This window comes from Bacillus rossius, chromosome 1, assembly GCF_032445375.1.
Source record: "Bacillus rossius redtenbacheri isolate Brsri chromosome 1, Brsri_v3, whole genome shotgun sequence".
NCBI lineage: Eukaryota > Metazoa > Arthropoda > Insecta > Phasmatodea > Bacillidae > Bacillus > Bacillus rossius.
The window spans coordinates 160,397,525-160,412,071 of record NC_086330.1 but is presented as its reverse complement, the minus strand read 5'-3'; the positions used below and the strand labels follow the sequence as shown (position 1 = coordinate 160,412,071).

At 36.9% G+C, this 14,547-nt stretch overlaps 1 protein-coding gene across 2 annotated transcripts in view; it reads left to right on the top strand.

The window, feature by feature from the left end:
• The window catches only part of LOC134546359 (fizzy-related protein homolog), a 63,600-nt gene that overhangs the window by 38,374 nt on the left and 10,679 nt on the right, over positions 1 to 14,547 (top strand). For both annotated transcript variants that reach the window (XM_063389148.1, XM_063389149.1), the window contains 2 exons: positions 8,139 to 8,302; positions 13,386 to 13,583. In XM_063389148.1, coding sequence (XP_063245218.1) covers positions 8,139 to 8,302; positions 13,386 to 13,583 — 362 coding nt within the window. The remainder of the gene's footprint in view (positions 1 to 8,138; positions 8,303 to 13,385; positions 13,584 to 14,547) is intronic.

Below are 14,547 nucleotides of genomic sequence, written 5' to 3'. Positions count from 1 at the left end.
TGTGCCAATGCAAAATCTTGCAAGAATGTGGATTTCAGGAGGTGCTGGAAAACGTAAGTGAGCTGTCTGAACAATCCTACAAAGTTAATGCCGTAAACTAAGTAAAGAGCAGCACACAATCCTCTCAACACGAACTGTGAGAGAGCTTTTAAATTGCTGTAATCTATACAACCAAATTGAAATGGGTCCTGCGTAGTCCACACCTGTTTGCTCAAATGCACAATTAGGGGTAACTCTGGTTGATGGCAAATCACCCATTAGTGGTAATTGCCTAATTGGTTAACAGGTTCACAGCGAAAACACAGAATGCATCGGAAGACTTTGGGGTGAATTTAACACCTTGTGGACAAAATCCAAAACTGTTGGGTGATCAGAGTGTGAAGGAATTTAAGTACAGCATGAATATATTTTAGATGGTAGTGATCTACAAGAGTAGCAACCACAGGGTAATCTTTGGTTAACAAAATGGGATATTTGGTATAGTATTTTATAGTGGAATTCTTCAATTGACAGCTCACTCTGAGCAGACCATCATCCAAAAAAAAAGGAGATAGCCGTTGAAGTCTTGTCTAACACAATTCTTTCTGTTTTAGAGAATGCAAATCAGACTCAAAATGTACATGATATATGTGTCTGCAAATAACCAGTGTTGACTGCTGGAGTTCATGGGATGACAGTGGTCCACGACAGTGTGTTTGTAGCCGAGCTCACTTGATGAAACGTATTTCATAACCCATTATCCTTACAAGTTTGGGCCATGCAGGATGTTGCTGCAGTATTTGCAATTCTACACAGCAAACTTGTGCTGCTAGCAATGTGATATTAGAAGACTTCAACTCAGGTACTTCATCTGGAATCAATGTTACATTAGATTGAGGCCAATCATCTACCAAGCCATGGTGGTCTATACCACACAGATTTTGAAACACGAGCTCCTGTGGAAGTATGCTACGACTAGCACAATCAGCCGGATTATCATTGGACCTGACATGTCTCCATTGTTGGGGAGGTACCCAATATTGAATTTGAGCCACACAATTTGCAATGAACATCTTCAACAGCCAGGGTGGAGTCTTTATTCAAGCTAGAGTAGCACTTGAATCTGACTAGACTAAGACAGTATGTTTGAATACTGGGAAAGGAATTTTAGGTAATAGTCCAGCAGCTTTGTCAACAGATGAGCACTGCACATTTCAAGTCTAGGGAGCGACACTTGCTTCAGAGGAGAGACTTAAAGACTTGGCCATTATGAAATGGACAGATACCCATCCATGTTCACTGATTTCACATACACTTCAGCTGCATACACCTTTTCAGATGTTTCTGAGAATCCATGCAGTTCCACTTTCGTAGCCCCTGGACATTTATAACAGGGCAGTTGAAGCTGCTTCACCAGATAGAGGCTCTGTAGGAATTTGTTCCAAGTGGTCAACACTTGAGAGAGTAAGAGTTCATCCCGATCGAACCCTTGAATCCAGAGCCACTGCATTAGGAATTTTGTCCATATCACTGTAGGAGATAACCAACCCATTGGATTGTAGATGCGTGCAATCTGCGACAATACAAAATGCTTAGTAGGTTGACCACTACCAGCATTCAGATCATATGAAAATATGTCATTTTTGGGTCGCGTCCATGGCTATGCCAGGCGACATTCCTATCTTCATGGCAGTACAAATAAAGCGTGTCGGCCATGTTGTGATACCAAACAGTTCAAAACTTAACCTGCATAAATTAACATAGGATATAACATATAAGTTAAAATATAATTTTTATTTAACGTTTGTATCTGCGTTAATAAAAACTTTTAGAATGTGCTCTACAAATAACCAAAAGCTGCACAGCTAAAAACAATTGTCTTGAAGATTGGAGAGACAGCAATCGATTGTTTAGATCGTCTCGTGCACTAAAGTGTGTGATCCATGAAGAAGGAAGAATGGCGCGTTATACTGTACTATGATTCTATGAATCGTTGAGACATTGTTTGTTTACGTTTTATACTTGTTAACGATTCTTGAAAGCGATAAATAGTGTACATTTATATTAAAGAACCCAGCCGCAAACACAGAAACAATTATGTAAAATTTTCCTGATAACTGGAAAAGAATGGTTGTTGTAATGAAAGGTAGGATACGTTTTTAATGTTAAAGTGAAATATTTTTACATTGTTTACATTGGTGTTTTGAGCGGGAATTTAAAATCATACGTTGAACTGAAAGATACGTTATTCTGAAGTATGTTGTAACGGAATTTCACTGTAATGATCGTCAGGTGACTTCACATGGGTATTAGGAGGTTCTTCACACTCCCAAAATCTCTTAAGTGTGGAATCAATAGTTTGTTCCATTCCTGGAAACATTGAGACACAGTCTTGGCTCTTGGGTAAGGTTCCAAAGGTGTGTGATTCTGGACATTCACCATTAAGTACCCAACCAAATTTTGATTCCTACACCACTGGCAATTTATTCCCCAGTGCTAAGCACCCACTCATACAACTGCATGCAGAGACATCAGCACCAAGAAGGATATCAATGGCTGTAGGCATGTCGAAGTGAGGATCTGCGAGGGGGAGAGAGCCCAACTTGGTACAAATACTAGAATCAACTGCAGCATGGGACAAGTCACTGATGATCTTTGACACAGTGAATGATTAATGTCAAACTGTGGCTGTGATATTGAATGCATCCTGCAGTCAATTACATCTTTACATACCTGCCAACCCTCCCGCTTTAGGCGGGAGACTCCCGATTTTATAACCTTTCTCCCGCCCTCCCGATTTGTCATTCAAATCTCCCGCTTTTTGGTTCTGTTTCTCTTGAAGTTTTTAATGCCGTAAATTTATAGTATTAATATGTTTGTACCATTATTCCGTACAAGCGTTTAGTAACTACGGTTCGTACCATAACGTGTGGTTATTTTAATAGCCTCAATGCCCACAATTGTCGGCTAAAACTCTTGGTTAAGCGTAGAAAGAAACGTAGTTATTTACGATAATTATGGGAGCTGTTTTGGTACACGTTCGTCATTGGTGTTTGTTAGCCAACCAGAAAAAGGTTTCATTTGTTTTCCAAGATGGCGTGTGTTGTCAACATTGAAAACTGTGTTTTCTTTGGTGGTGGTTTGAAATAAAGACGGACTGAATTAATAAGTTTATGATACCACTGTTTACATTTGTGCCCAAATTCGCTTCGGTTTGTAAGCCGGCTATGTGTGAGTTGTTAGTTTGTGCCCAAACAAATTCGCCTTTGTTTGCGTCTGTGCTCACAGACAAAGTGTAGAGTTAGCATTATAGTCTTTGAATTTATTCAACGGTGTATTCATAAAAATATTATTTTGTGAAGCAGTTGCGTGATGAGTATTTTTGTTTATTTGTAGGTCTACTCCGCAATAGGGATTTAATATAAATGGCGCTAAGTAAGCCTACAGTGAAGTATCTTGCTGTGTACAAGAAGACATTCAGTGACGAATTTCCGTGCATTTTGCAATCGAGGAAAGGTGAACATGCTGCATTTTGTAAAGTGGTAAATTTCTATAAAATATTGATAATGACATAGGACTTATTTAGGCATAGTAAATATCAAGAAACTTAAAGATGTTGATTGAAAATTGGGAAAAAAAATTTAACAATCTAGAATTAACGCACGTTAAAGATGAGTAAATTTTAAATTTGTTTTCATATGGTGTGCACGTACTATGCCCTCTTTTTGTGGCCCTGCGTACCCTATATTTTGTAAATGGGAAAATCTTTCTCTTTTGAACTCTCCACAGTAGGCACGTGCAGACAATTCTTAAAAATAGCAACTAGCCCAATAAAAATATTACAATTTCAACCAGCTGTTTTTTATAATTTTTACTTAGAAATATGCTTAAAAGCACTATTTTGCGTCTTCAAAACAAAATTTTCCCGGGGGAGAGCCCCCGGACCCCCCGCTTTATTGGGGGAACAAGTATTTACTCCACTAAAAAACCTCCCTCTTTTGGACTGGCCAAAGTTGGCAGATATGTCTTTAAGATGCACAGCACTGGTGGACCAGTTAGAGATACGTTCAATGACCGTTTGTCTAAGTAAAGACAATAGCTGAGATGCTGATTCAGTAATGAGCTATGCTTGTGCTGCATTATCTAAAAGGCACCGCATTACATGAGATTTACCATCTGTGCCATAGACCTTAACCAGTGCAGTGGCCAGGAGGACTGTATTTCGAAATTCATGAGCTGATAGACGTACAAACTGTGTATCTGGCAATTTTTCATTATCTGACATTTGTAGTAACATGTGCTTCTCAGTAAAAAAAATTATAGCAGGCAACGTTTTTGAGTTATGAGAAGTTAACGCCAACTTCATTGTAGAGGGTATACTGGTTTTCTGAGATATTTAATGGTGATTTATTTTGCATTTAAGTATTTTGTTTAGTAATCAGCCAACAGTTTCCATATAATCAACACAAATACTGCAACATTTCTACACAAAACTTATCAAAACTATGTGCCCTGCTTTAATGCATAGTATGCTTGAGGGATTTCAAAACCATTAGGTTTTTTCCCTCCAAGAAAATTAATAAATCTGGGCTTTTCGTTGTCTTTCCCGTGGATAGCAATATGCTTTTGCAAACACGTTCTTACCGCATGTCGCTATCCACTCATCCTTATGATGTCGCCGGGGGTTGTTGGGGCGTTAGAGAGACTTAAAATAAGAAGGGCGCCACTGTGTCTAGGGGGCACGGACTCGGATGAGACTCTGTTAACTCTGGGCGTGACGTCGCCCATGTGGGGACATGACTTGACCTCCGTGCACTGCCTATAGAATAATTGACCTGGGCCTGCTCTCAGTGACGGGCACGCTATGTATTAATGTAGTGGGCTCTTATGGCATCCCACATGCCAACCTGGAGTGCACACGTGGTTAAACGAAAAGAGACAAGTTCGATAACGCTGTGATTTATTGTAGACTACACGGTACAATTCCCGCTTGAGCACATTACATAAAGAACATAAAATAGGTTGAAACTGTTTAAAAGCCTTGCGGCACGATCGGTTTACAGGCTGTCCGGCCACCATGTGGTCGGTCGTTACGTTCGTGGTGATTTCTGAACTCCTTAGGATTACAAGGTAATTAATGAAACAGCCAACCCCCGAGGTAGGTTCCGAGGATAGCGAAAACGATTAAGAAGAATTACTCAGAACAGAATTACCAGGTCAGTATAGTGAAGTTGAAGTCCTCGGAGTGCAGAGCATGTTCTACCTCGGGTGGTGATGCGAAGCGACTTGGGCGAGCGATGGCCACCAGGGTGGCAGGAGAATGGCGTTGCGTGCCAAGACGGATAGTACCGTTATTCCGAACCGTATCGCGCCGTAGCATATTTAATAAAACCAATTAAAGCACCAAACACACTTTTACATTTTACCCTGGCGGTTCATGAACCACAACCACGTAATAATTAAGTTAAACAAGAAAGAAAGAAAAAAAGTTACAGTAACTGGATAGCCTTTGGCAAGTCTGGTCTGTAGCTGCCTGTTAGCATTTCTGCTGAAAGGAAAACAAATGAAATAAAGTATTATGCCCTGAAACTTACTTACACAACACTAGAGATAATTAAAGAAATACATTAATGATAATTAAATATAAATTAGGAGGGAACGAGGCACTGGCTCGAATCTGCCTCTTGCCGGGCGTTCACACTCGCATACGTCGGCCGCGGGTGATTTAAATGGACGGGACGGAAGAAAGAGGGGTAGGAGGGTGGTAACATATCGGGCTCTAGGGGGTATAGCCCCGGTCGTCAGTTATAATACGTAGAAACATGAAAACTTTACTTTTTTTTAAGCCTCTTGCATCCCAAGTCCTCGAAAAAGCTAAATCCTTAAACCAACCTCAAATATATTCAAATTAATAATTATTTTGTTCATGAAAACTCTTTCAATGCATCAGTGGCTGTTTGTTTACATTCTGTGTCCCACAATTGACAGTGGCACTTCAACCGGCCATTACTTAAACTGCTTGACTCTGCCCCATTTCAAGTCGTCCATTTCTAAACATCTGCCAAGCCCTGATTATCATGTATGGTTGTGAAAATGTAGGCCAATCCTTCCACTTGTCTGAGAATGTAGGCAGATTGAGTTTGGGCAACTTCACATTCATGCGGAACACAACAGTAGTGGAAGCAGCTAGGTCAACATTGTTATCAAGGAATGCTAAGGTTTATGAATGGATATCTGAGACTAGGATAGAGAAATTAGTATTAAATTAAAAAAAAATTTCCTCATAGTCTTGTTAAAGGAACCATTCATACGAGGACATTGTAGCCTTTTCTATCTCGCAAATTTGTTTGGTGAAGACCTTTATTTTAAGCACATAGCCAATGTAACATTAGGTGCTATTGCAATGGTGTGTATTTTACTTTGTATGTGCTTAACCTTAGCTTCCTGCTGTAAGAGCTGACCAAGAACATCGTTAACTTCATCTTGCTGGGGGCAGAAGACGAACCACAAACAATCAACAAAAATTGAAAACACTGAAAAAACAACAGAAAAATAGCAGGCCTTCACAATTCAACAAAAACAAAAATGAACTACAGTATATAGTTTCTTTGCTCTTGCTTAATGCAACCTGGCGAGACAATACTCAGATGTCGACGCAGCATGGTTCCACACACACACACACACACGTACACGCACAAACATAGGCAACAAGACAGGGAAAAAACTATGTAAGTGCAACTCTGCACATTATAGATCATATATCTGGCCCAGAATACCAAAAATGCTGGTCAAAGTCATGTTCAAATCACACAAATTCCGGAGGACCAGCGCGAGTACTACCATTACTTGTCGGCCATCTTGATACACTTATTATAACTGTTTCCTACTTCCGGCTGGTGTGACCACTCACAATGTTTGTAACAAAAATCCCCACCATAAACAAAAAAGTCCCAAACAGTAGTACACCATTATGTGTCCTTCTACCACATAGGTTCTGTCAAATATGAAACTATCAGTATTTGTTGAAATTCTACAGGAACCTCCTATTACTACCAAACAGGTAATAGAAACCTATATATTTGGAATTAAAATAAACACAAAAAAATTATTGTGGAAACATATCCAGCTGTGGTATGCTGTAAACTACTGTAATCTGCTGTAGCAACACTTTTTCATACCTTGCTGTTCCTTGAAAAAATACAGCTGTATGTAAAGCAAAGCGAATGTAGCCAGGTGTACAACCTGTCGTGGTGGCAGAAAATCAAAACAAGCAGTCCCTCGAATTAATAGCTTAAAGAAATTATTCAAAGTGTGTACTTAAAATGCTGGTGACTGAATTATGTTTATTTATTTTAGTTATTGAAAATCAGAATTGCAGAATGGTTTGGTGTAAAAGTAACATGTTTTTAGTTCTAATAATTTTAGTACATGTGATCAACATGTGCATACAATTCACTAGGTATCCATCCATTGGAGTGATGTTGAAAGTTGAGATCTGAGCCTCTAAAAAAATGTTCAGTTAAAGGTGAATGAACCGGATGGTTATGTTAGCATCAGCTGTTTTTCTAAAAGGCAACAACATTGTCGCCATTCCCACAACGGCTTAGTATTATCAAGGTGTCCACATTTTGAAAAGTCAGGGAAATTGGAATTGGTCGGAAAAATTCAGGGAATTTACTTGAAATCCTGGAAAAGTCAGAGGAAAATTTCATGCTCCAATCTGCCATCACCCAGACAGTGAAAGGTTTTTTCGATAGTGTTCTAGTGTGTGGTCATGCACACTATAAAATGGCATTTGGAAGGTTCTTTTTGAATTTTAATTAGTTTTTTTAATATAATTGTAGCCAAGCTGTGACTGTATTTTCAGAATCTTTTAGAAAACTGCACAATAGCTCAATAATTATTAAATTAAAAAAAAAAAAGACAGGAAAATTTAAAATTTTGGTCTTGGAAAAGTCAGGGAATTTGATTGCAGATATGTATGGTCACTCTGATTATCTTCTTTAAGCAGTGTCCTCTAAAGAAATTACAGTTTATCAAGACAAATTTTAAAACTTACCATAAATGTTGATATTGAGAGCATTTTAACTGGATGTGGCAGTCAATAGGGGTGCAAATACTTGCCTCGCAGTTGGCACCCTTGCATTGTGTGCCCGCAGCCATTGCTTGGTCTCCCCACCACCATGGGCTCCTAGCCAGCGGAGGCGGCACAGCTGACAGGTGTATACGCTTCTGGAACACGTTGACCGGACAGCCGATGCAATGTGTTGACACTGGGTCGCAAGTGTGCAACCTGGCGTGGTCCAAGCACTCGGCGGAACTGGTGAGTACGGCCTTGTGGCGTGACTACCATCAGTGTGCTTCCTCAAAGCTAGGTACACTCAGGAAATGTTAGTGGTGAGCAACTTCTATACTTGCCATAAAGCAAAAACCAATGTGGTCCAAGTTGTATTTATTAGCTTGTAGGATGTACACGTTTGATGCTTAGCTGTGTAATATTTTGAAATAAAATTTTTAATAATTTTTTTGGTCACCTAAAATTCTTGTATTTGTTTTCCTGCATATTTGAGCAGTTATTACTAATTTTGCTCAGGGGTAGATTTTAAGGAATAATGTTGCTGTACAACAGATGCATGTAGTCATCTGCTAGGTCTGTGCGAATATTCGAAATTCCAAATATTGAAACAAATAATTTGTTATTTGTATTCTATTCCATCTCAAATACCTACACTTCAAAATAACAAATATTCAGTTGTATTCAAAGTGTAGTGAAGTTGTTGCATATCACCTGGTGTAACTTTGAACATTGCTGTTGAGTCATTTTTGCACAATATAAATGTGTGTTTAGCCAGTTTAAATATTTAATTTCATCATGTGCATGGTTAAAGGCAGCATGGCTAAAATTCAGATGGCAGGACCATCTGCAATTTGGAATTTTTGACGAGTTGAAAACAAGCAATTGATATACTGTTTGCAACCACTGCAAAAAGGATCTTTAAAAAGAATAGGTACTTCGTTTATATATATTTTTTAGAAACTTCTAGCTGCAGTACTTGGCGTTGCCCGGGCTGATTACAGGGTGATATATTGTCTGCGAGTTAAAGAATAATGGATAGCATTATATGACAGTGTGGTGAACATAGAGAAATGACACACAATTTCAGTTTGTATGTCTATGAGCTATGATTTTTTGTTTATTCATGGCAATCTGTTGAACTTTTAGAAGTTGATGCACTGCAGCACTGTATTAGATTGCATAATCGTTGCACATTTTATGCTAACTAAAATCAATTTTGTAAAGTAGGGGTGCAAGTTTTCTTAGCAAAATATGTTGCATGGAAAGTACGTTTAATTAAAAAGCAGAATACACAAAAATATGAAAATTTATTAAAATTAATTAGTCATTCAAAATTTATAAAAATAATCTTCTTCTAATACATTTGTGGTCATTCATCAGCCTTTTTTTTTAACTGTAACCTGCAAGAGTAAAAAAGAAAGTTTAAAAATTATGTGATAAGTTATTTAAATGAAACACTGTTCTGGTAAATTAAATGATCATACTCATCAGAATTAGTCTGCATAACTTGTTTCTGTACTTCATGTAAAGTTGCTTCCATTGAGGTTGTCGGCAGAATCGTTGTCATTGCCGTCATGCTGCCAAATGTGATCATCTTCACTTCTCTCAATGGTGTTTGAGATACCTGTTTTCTTGAAGCTTTTGATGACAAGTTCAAAAGATATCTGGTTCCAGCTTGCCATTATCCACTCGCACACTTTTCCCAAGGCTGGCCTTTTCAGTGTTCCCAAGGGAGTTTGTGCATGTTCGCCAGTCGACATCCATTCTGCATAGTAACGGTGAAAATTGTCTTTGAATGGCTCTTTCACTCACACATAAAGTGATTGTAAAACTGACATCAGTCCACCTGGATTTATGATCAGCTCAGTTTTGCTATCTTTATTTTCTTTGCTGGCTACACAAGATAACCTTTGGAAACAGTCCAACACAGCAACGATAACCATTTCAGTAACGCTCCTGAACGATTGTTCCACACACACTTCACCCAGTACAAGATTAACTTCTCATCCATCTACCCATTTTCTTAAACACATACATACTAGTATTCTACGCAGAAATACTAATCCCTTCGGCAATGTTTTAGGTTTAAAATTATCTGGTGATTTCCTCCCATTGCTCTAATTGCCGGCATTGCTGTGCATCACATCTTCTCATTTTCCGTTAATCTTTTTCTATCACTTTCTGCATTTTTCTCACTAACTGTAGTGTTCTGCGGCATATCAAAATATACAGATTTTTATTACACTGATTATGCGCTTACAACCATTATGCGATAAAACACGGTATGTAATGTTTAATAGAGCTGTACCAATCCACAAAATTTTGCGGATTTGCCGGTTCAATGGTTGCTGATTCACAGATTCCGAATTGATATGGGGAGAAACACATTATGGTAAAACATTTTTAAAAATGTATTAAATTACTCAATATGTCTCATTTTTGGAAAAGTATGCAATGCAAATACACATGTAATCTAGTTTTAGTAGGCAAAATGTAATTGAAAAGAAAGATAACTTAATATGAACTGATTAGGATGTATTTTTTTCACCAGCAGTAATATAAAAACAAAAATAAGTGAGTGCTTGCCTAAAGTTCCATATCGTTTACAATTTTACAATAATAATTCAACACAATATACTTAGTCATACATGGGCTAACGTAGCACCGATTACAGAATTCATAGATTTCTATTAGGAACCATTCTTTATTTTTAGTGAATGTCTTTTATGTCATATAAATTGCACATGTGCTGAAAAGAAAAATCTCTCGAATGGAACACTAGTTGTAGTTACACACAGGTACTTAGAAGTAGAAATACATAATTTTTGTTGTACAGAAAGTACTTTTTAATTGCATTAACATCTCTGAAACTGATATTCTCAACTGCATAATTGTGCTGCTTAGTCTAGTCACAAAACAAGCAATCACTATTTTCAGTTTAAAAACGAGGTGGGGGATGGGGGAGAGAAGAAGGAAGAAAAAAAAACCTTTTTTTAACTTATATTTTTTAGCATGTTTGTTGCGACCTGTTAGTTGCTTAATGAAACATGAATTTATAAAATGTAGGCTGGAAAATTTTATTATTAATACATAATTATATAAAATAAGATAATTTAATAATAGGTAACTTTGAAATATATTAATTCACAAAATACAAAGTTTTTAAGAGATTTTAAAATGTGCAAGATTGTGACTCTATAAATATGTATTTACAATTCAAGAACTGCAATTCTAATTCCTAATTAACGCGTGTGGTGGCAAAAATTCATGGTACCAAACATTTAAACAGAAATGCTTTTCATGTCGTTACTTTGCACGGGAAACAGTAAAAGTAATTACGTTATGTGAAGCCTTAATTATTGCATTATATTTTAAAATTAAATTTTAAAAAATTGACATAAGTTTGTTAAAAAAATGTCTGTCACAATATTATGAATTGTTCTTTGCAGTTCGTTCAAGCAGTTGGTATTTTCCATTGTTTGTAATGGCAGCCATGCTCAAAATAAATAAAGGTTTTGTTCCTAATGAACTTTAACATGATGGCTGTATATTTATTTACATTGTATTAAATTCAAGAACTTTATTAAAAAATAAGATGTTTAAGTTTGATATATACGGCTGGCACAAGTAGCTAAGAAATGATGCGAGTTCAAAGCATGTAGTATTACAAAAAGTGAAAGGGTACTTGTGGATTGTTAGGTTATGGCAGACACTTTTATTTTTTAGTAATATCAGCCTAAACTTAACAAGTGTGTTGTGAACGGCAGAAATGCAGATTAAATTAAATATCTGCAAAATCGGTTTCTGCCAATCCGTATCGGCATAGCTCTAATATTTAATATAGAGCTGGGAGTTAAAAATGGCCACTTGACATTCCAAGAGGAAGGGGAGGGGGTGCATCGGAGCATTAACTGGGAACGGGGGTGGCCACGCGTGCGTTGGCACAGCACATGGCATGGAACCGTCTTGGAATACAACGCCGGTGTCAATCATGCTCGACAACGGCGTGGGTTTACAAGACACTGCGACATGCCCGGGAGGTGAATTACAAACACTACGTGAGCAGAGGCACGTGAAACGCTGCTAGTGCAGACTGGTAGAGGGGCTTAGAGGAGAGCCAAGTCAGGCCAGCGCTGGAAAGCAAGCCAAGGCATAGGCACCAACAATGAACTCAAGTTAAACTCCACGGAAAAGTCAGTATCATAAACAAAAGGTTTTTAAATTAACCATTCCAAAAAAAAAAAACTAATTAATTAGGAGCACAAATCATCAATATTTAAACTAATTATCCAAGTACCCAAATACAGCATATAGGCTATAAATGGAATTTAAAATTCAAATTCTAGACGGTTGATTTTATGTAAACACAGAGAGAAAAATACCCTAAGAAGGAAAAAAAAAAAGCCTAATGTGCAAAAACATGGCCCTTGAATGGACTGGTGTAAATCTTAGGTTTCCAAAACATACAGCATTATAAAAAAGTATGTTAAAACTGTAACTATAAATAAAAGATTACATTTGAATTGCAAGAAAAATATGACTGCCAAAAATGCTGAACCAGATAATTGGATTGTATCTTCACTGAAGAATTTTTACGTCAACAATAGCATACCTATTATTCCAAGGTTAGAGGTTAGTTTTAAAATACTTAAATAAAGTTTTAGACTAATGAAAAGAGTGTATTCCTTTTTTCTGTGTTTTTTTAAATTGTTTTCAACAACCAAATAATTTCCTAGTGAATCTCTTCAATATTCAGTGTAGCACTAAGATTATTTTTATAATAACCGGATTAGAGAACTGAGGTTCTTGAGGTAAAATTGAACTGGAACTGAACCAACCAATAAAAAGCAGAACCGCACAGCCCTACTAAAAGTTGTGCGGTTTTGATTGTGTGCATGTATTGAATAGGGTTAAAGTGCTGTGCTGTCTTTGAAGGTAGTTTGTTAACAACATGTTTGGCACATGAACATGTGTACTACCGGAGTAAAATCGGGAAACAGGAAAACATAATTTCCCGCTAGACGTTCAGGAAAGGCATGATATTGGTTTTTCAGGAAAGATGTGTTTCCAGTTTTTCTGGAAAAACCGGGATCCTGCCCAGCTATAATTTAATGTACTAAATTTTAATGTACGTAGAAGATTCACAGAATTTTTTTTGGTTAGTTTACAGAAAGCAATAATTTTCAAACACTCTGGCTGTACTTAAAATCTTTAAGAATTTTATTGTGTGAACAATGTTTTTTAGTCATGTGTTGTAGTTGCAGATCAAACAAGAATATTTTCTGGAGTGGATTTATTTTTTACTTAACATGTTGTTTTATTTCTTTAGGTTAGCACACATGGCTATTCCCAGAACCAAATCTTGGTGTGGAAGTACCCTAGCCTTACTCAGGTGGCCAAGTTGACAGGTCACTCTTATAGAGTGCTGTACTTGGCCATGTCTCCAGATGGCGAAGCTATTGTCACAGGAGCAGGTGATGAGACACTCAGATTTTGGAATGTTTTCAGCAAAGCCAGATCTCAAAAGGTGAGTGCTGGGTGAGAAATCATTGCTGTGGGGCTTTTATAAAATTCATAAATTTTTTTTTATCTCACTTGTGTGTAAACAATTGTTAAAAGAAAATATTTAAATTTTTATATTTGAGAGTTTCAGATATGAACTGCCTTATTGTTTGTGTGTGTGTGTATGTGTATGATTTCAAGACTACTTAGGTATATTGTAGCGCAGGTATGCATTCAAGAACCAACTACAAAAAGCTTTTTCTTATTCAGCCATTTTCACAAACCTTGCAAATAAAATTTTACACTTAATCATATCTGTTTGATTCTATAATTATTTTCCATATTGATTACTTTTCAAATTATGTAATTTTTTAAACCAATAGCCCAAATGTGATAAGTAGAGTCTTGATTAATCAAGTTGTTGACCACTGCAATCTCAAATAAGCAAAATTACTTATAACGGATATAATTTTTAACATTTTTCCAGCGTTTCTTTAGTGTAAATTTTTTCACGTCTTGTCATGTTTTGCTTAGCCAGTAAATTGTATCATAGAGGTTACTTTTATTAAAACTTTCAACAATGGTTAGATCAATTTTATAGGTTCTCAAGTTAATGTTTTAGCAGTAGGCCTGTGTGAATATTTGAATTTTCAGACACGAATACAAATAGAGTAGACTCCCGATTATCCTGGTACGGGTTATATTTTTTTGTGGATTAACAGTGCCATATTTCACTTTCATAAACAATAAAAACAAAAATAATTTTTGACTTTTTATTTCCATTTGGGCACAATGGCAACGACACGTGTGTAGCATTAAAGATAATGAATTAGTAATGCAACAAATTAGTAATGTGATGAATCAACAAACAATAATTTGCTTTTCCTTAATAGCTATTCACTTCCTTCATTGCATAATTATTTCTGACGATGCCCAAGTGTCCAGAAAACGTTTATATTCCACCATCCTGCATGTCAACAGTAGCTCTG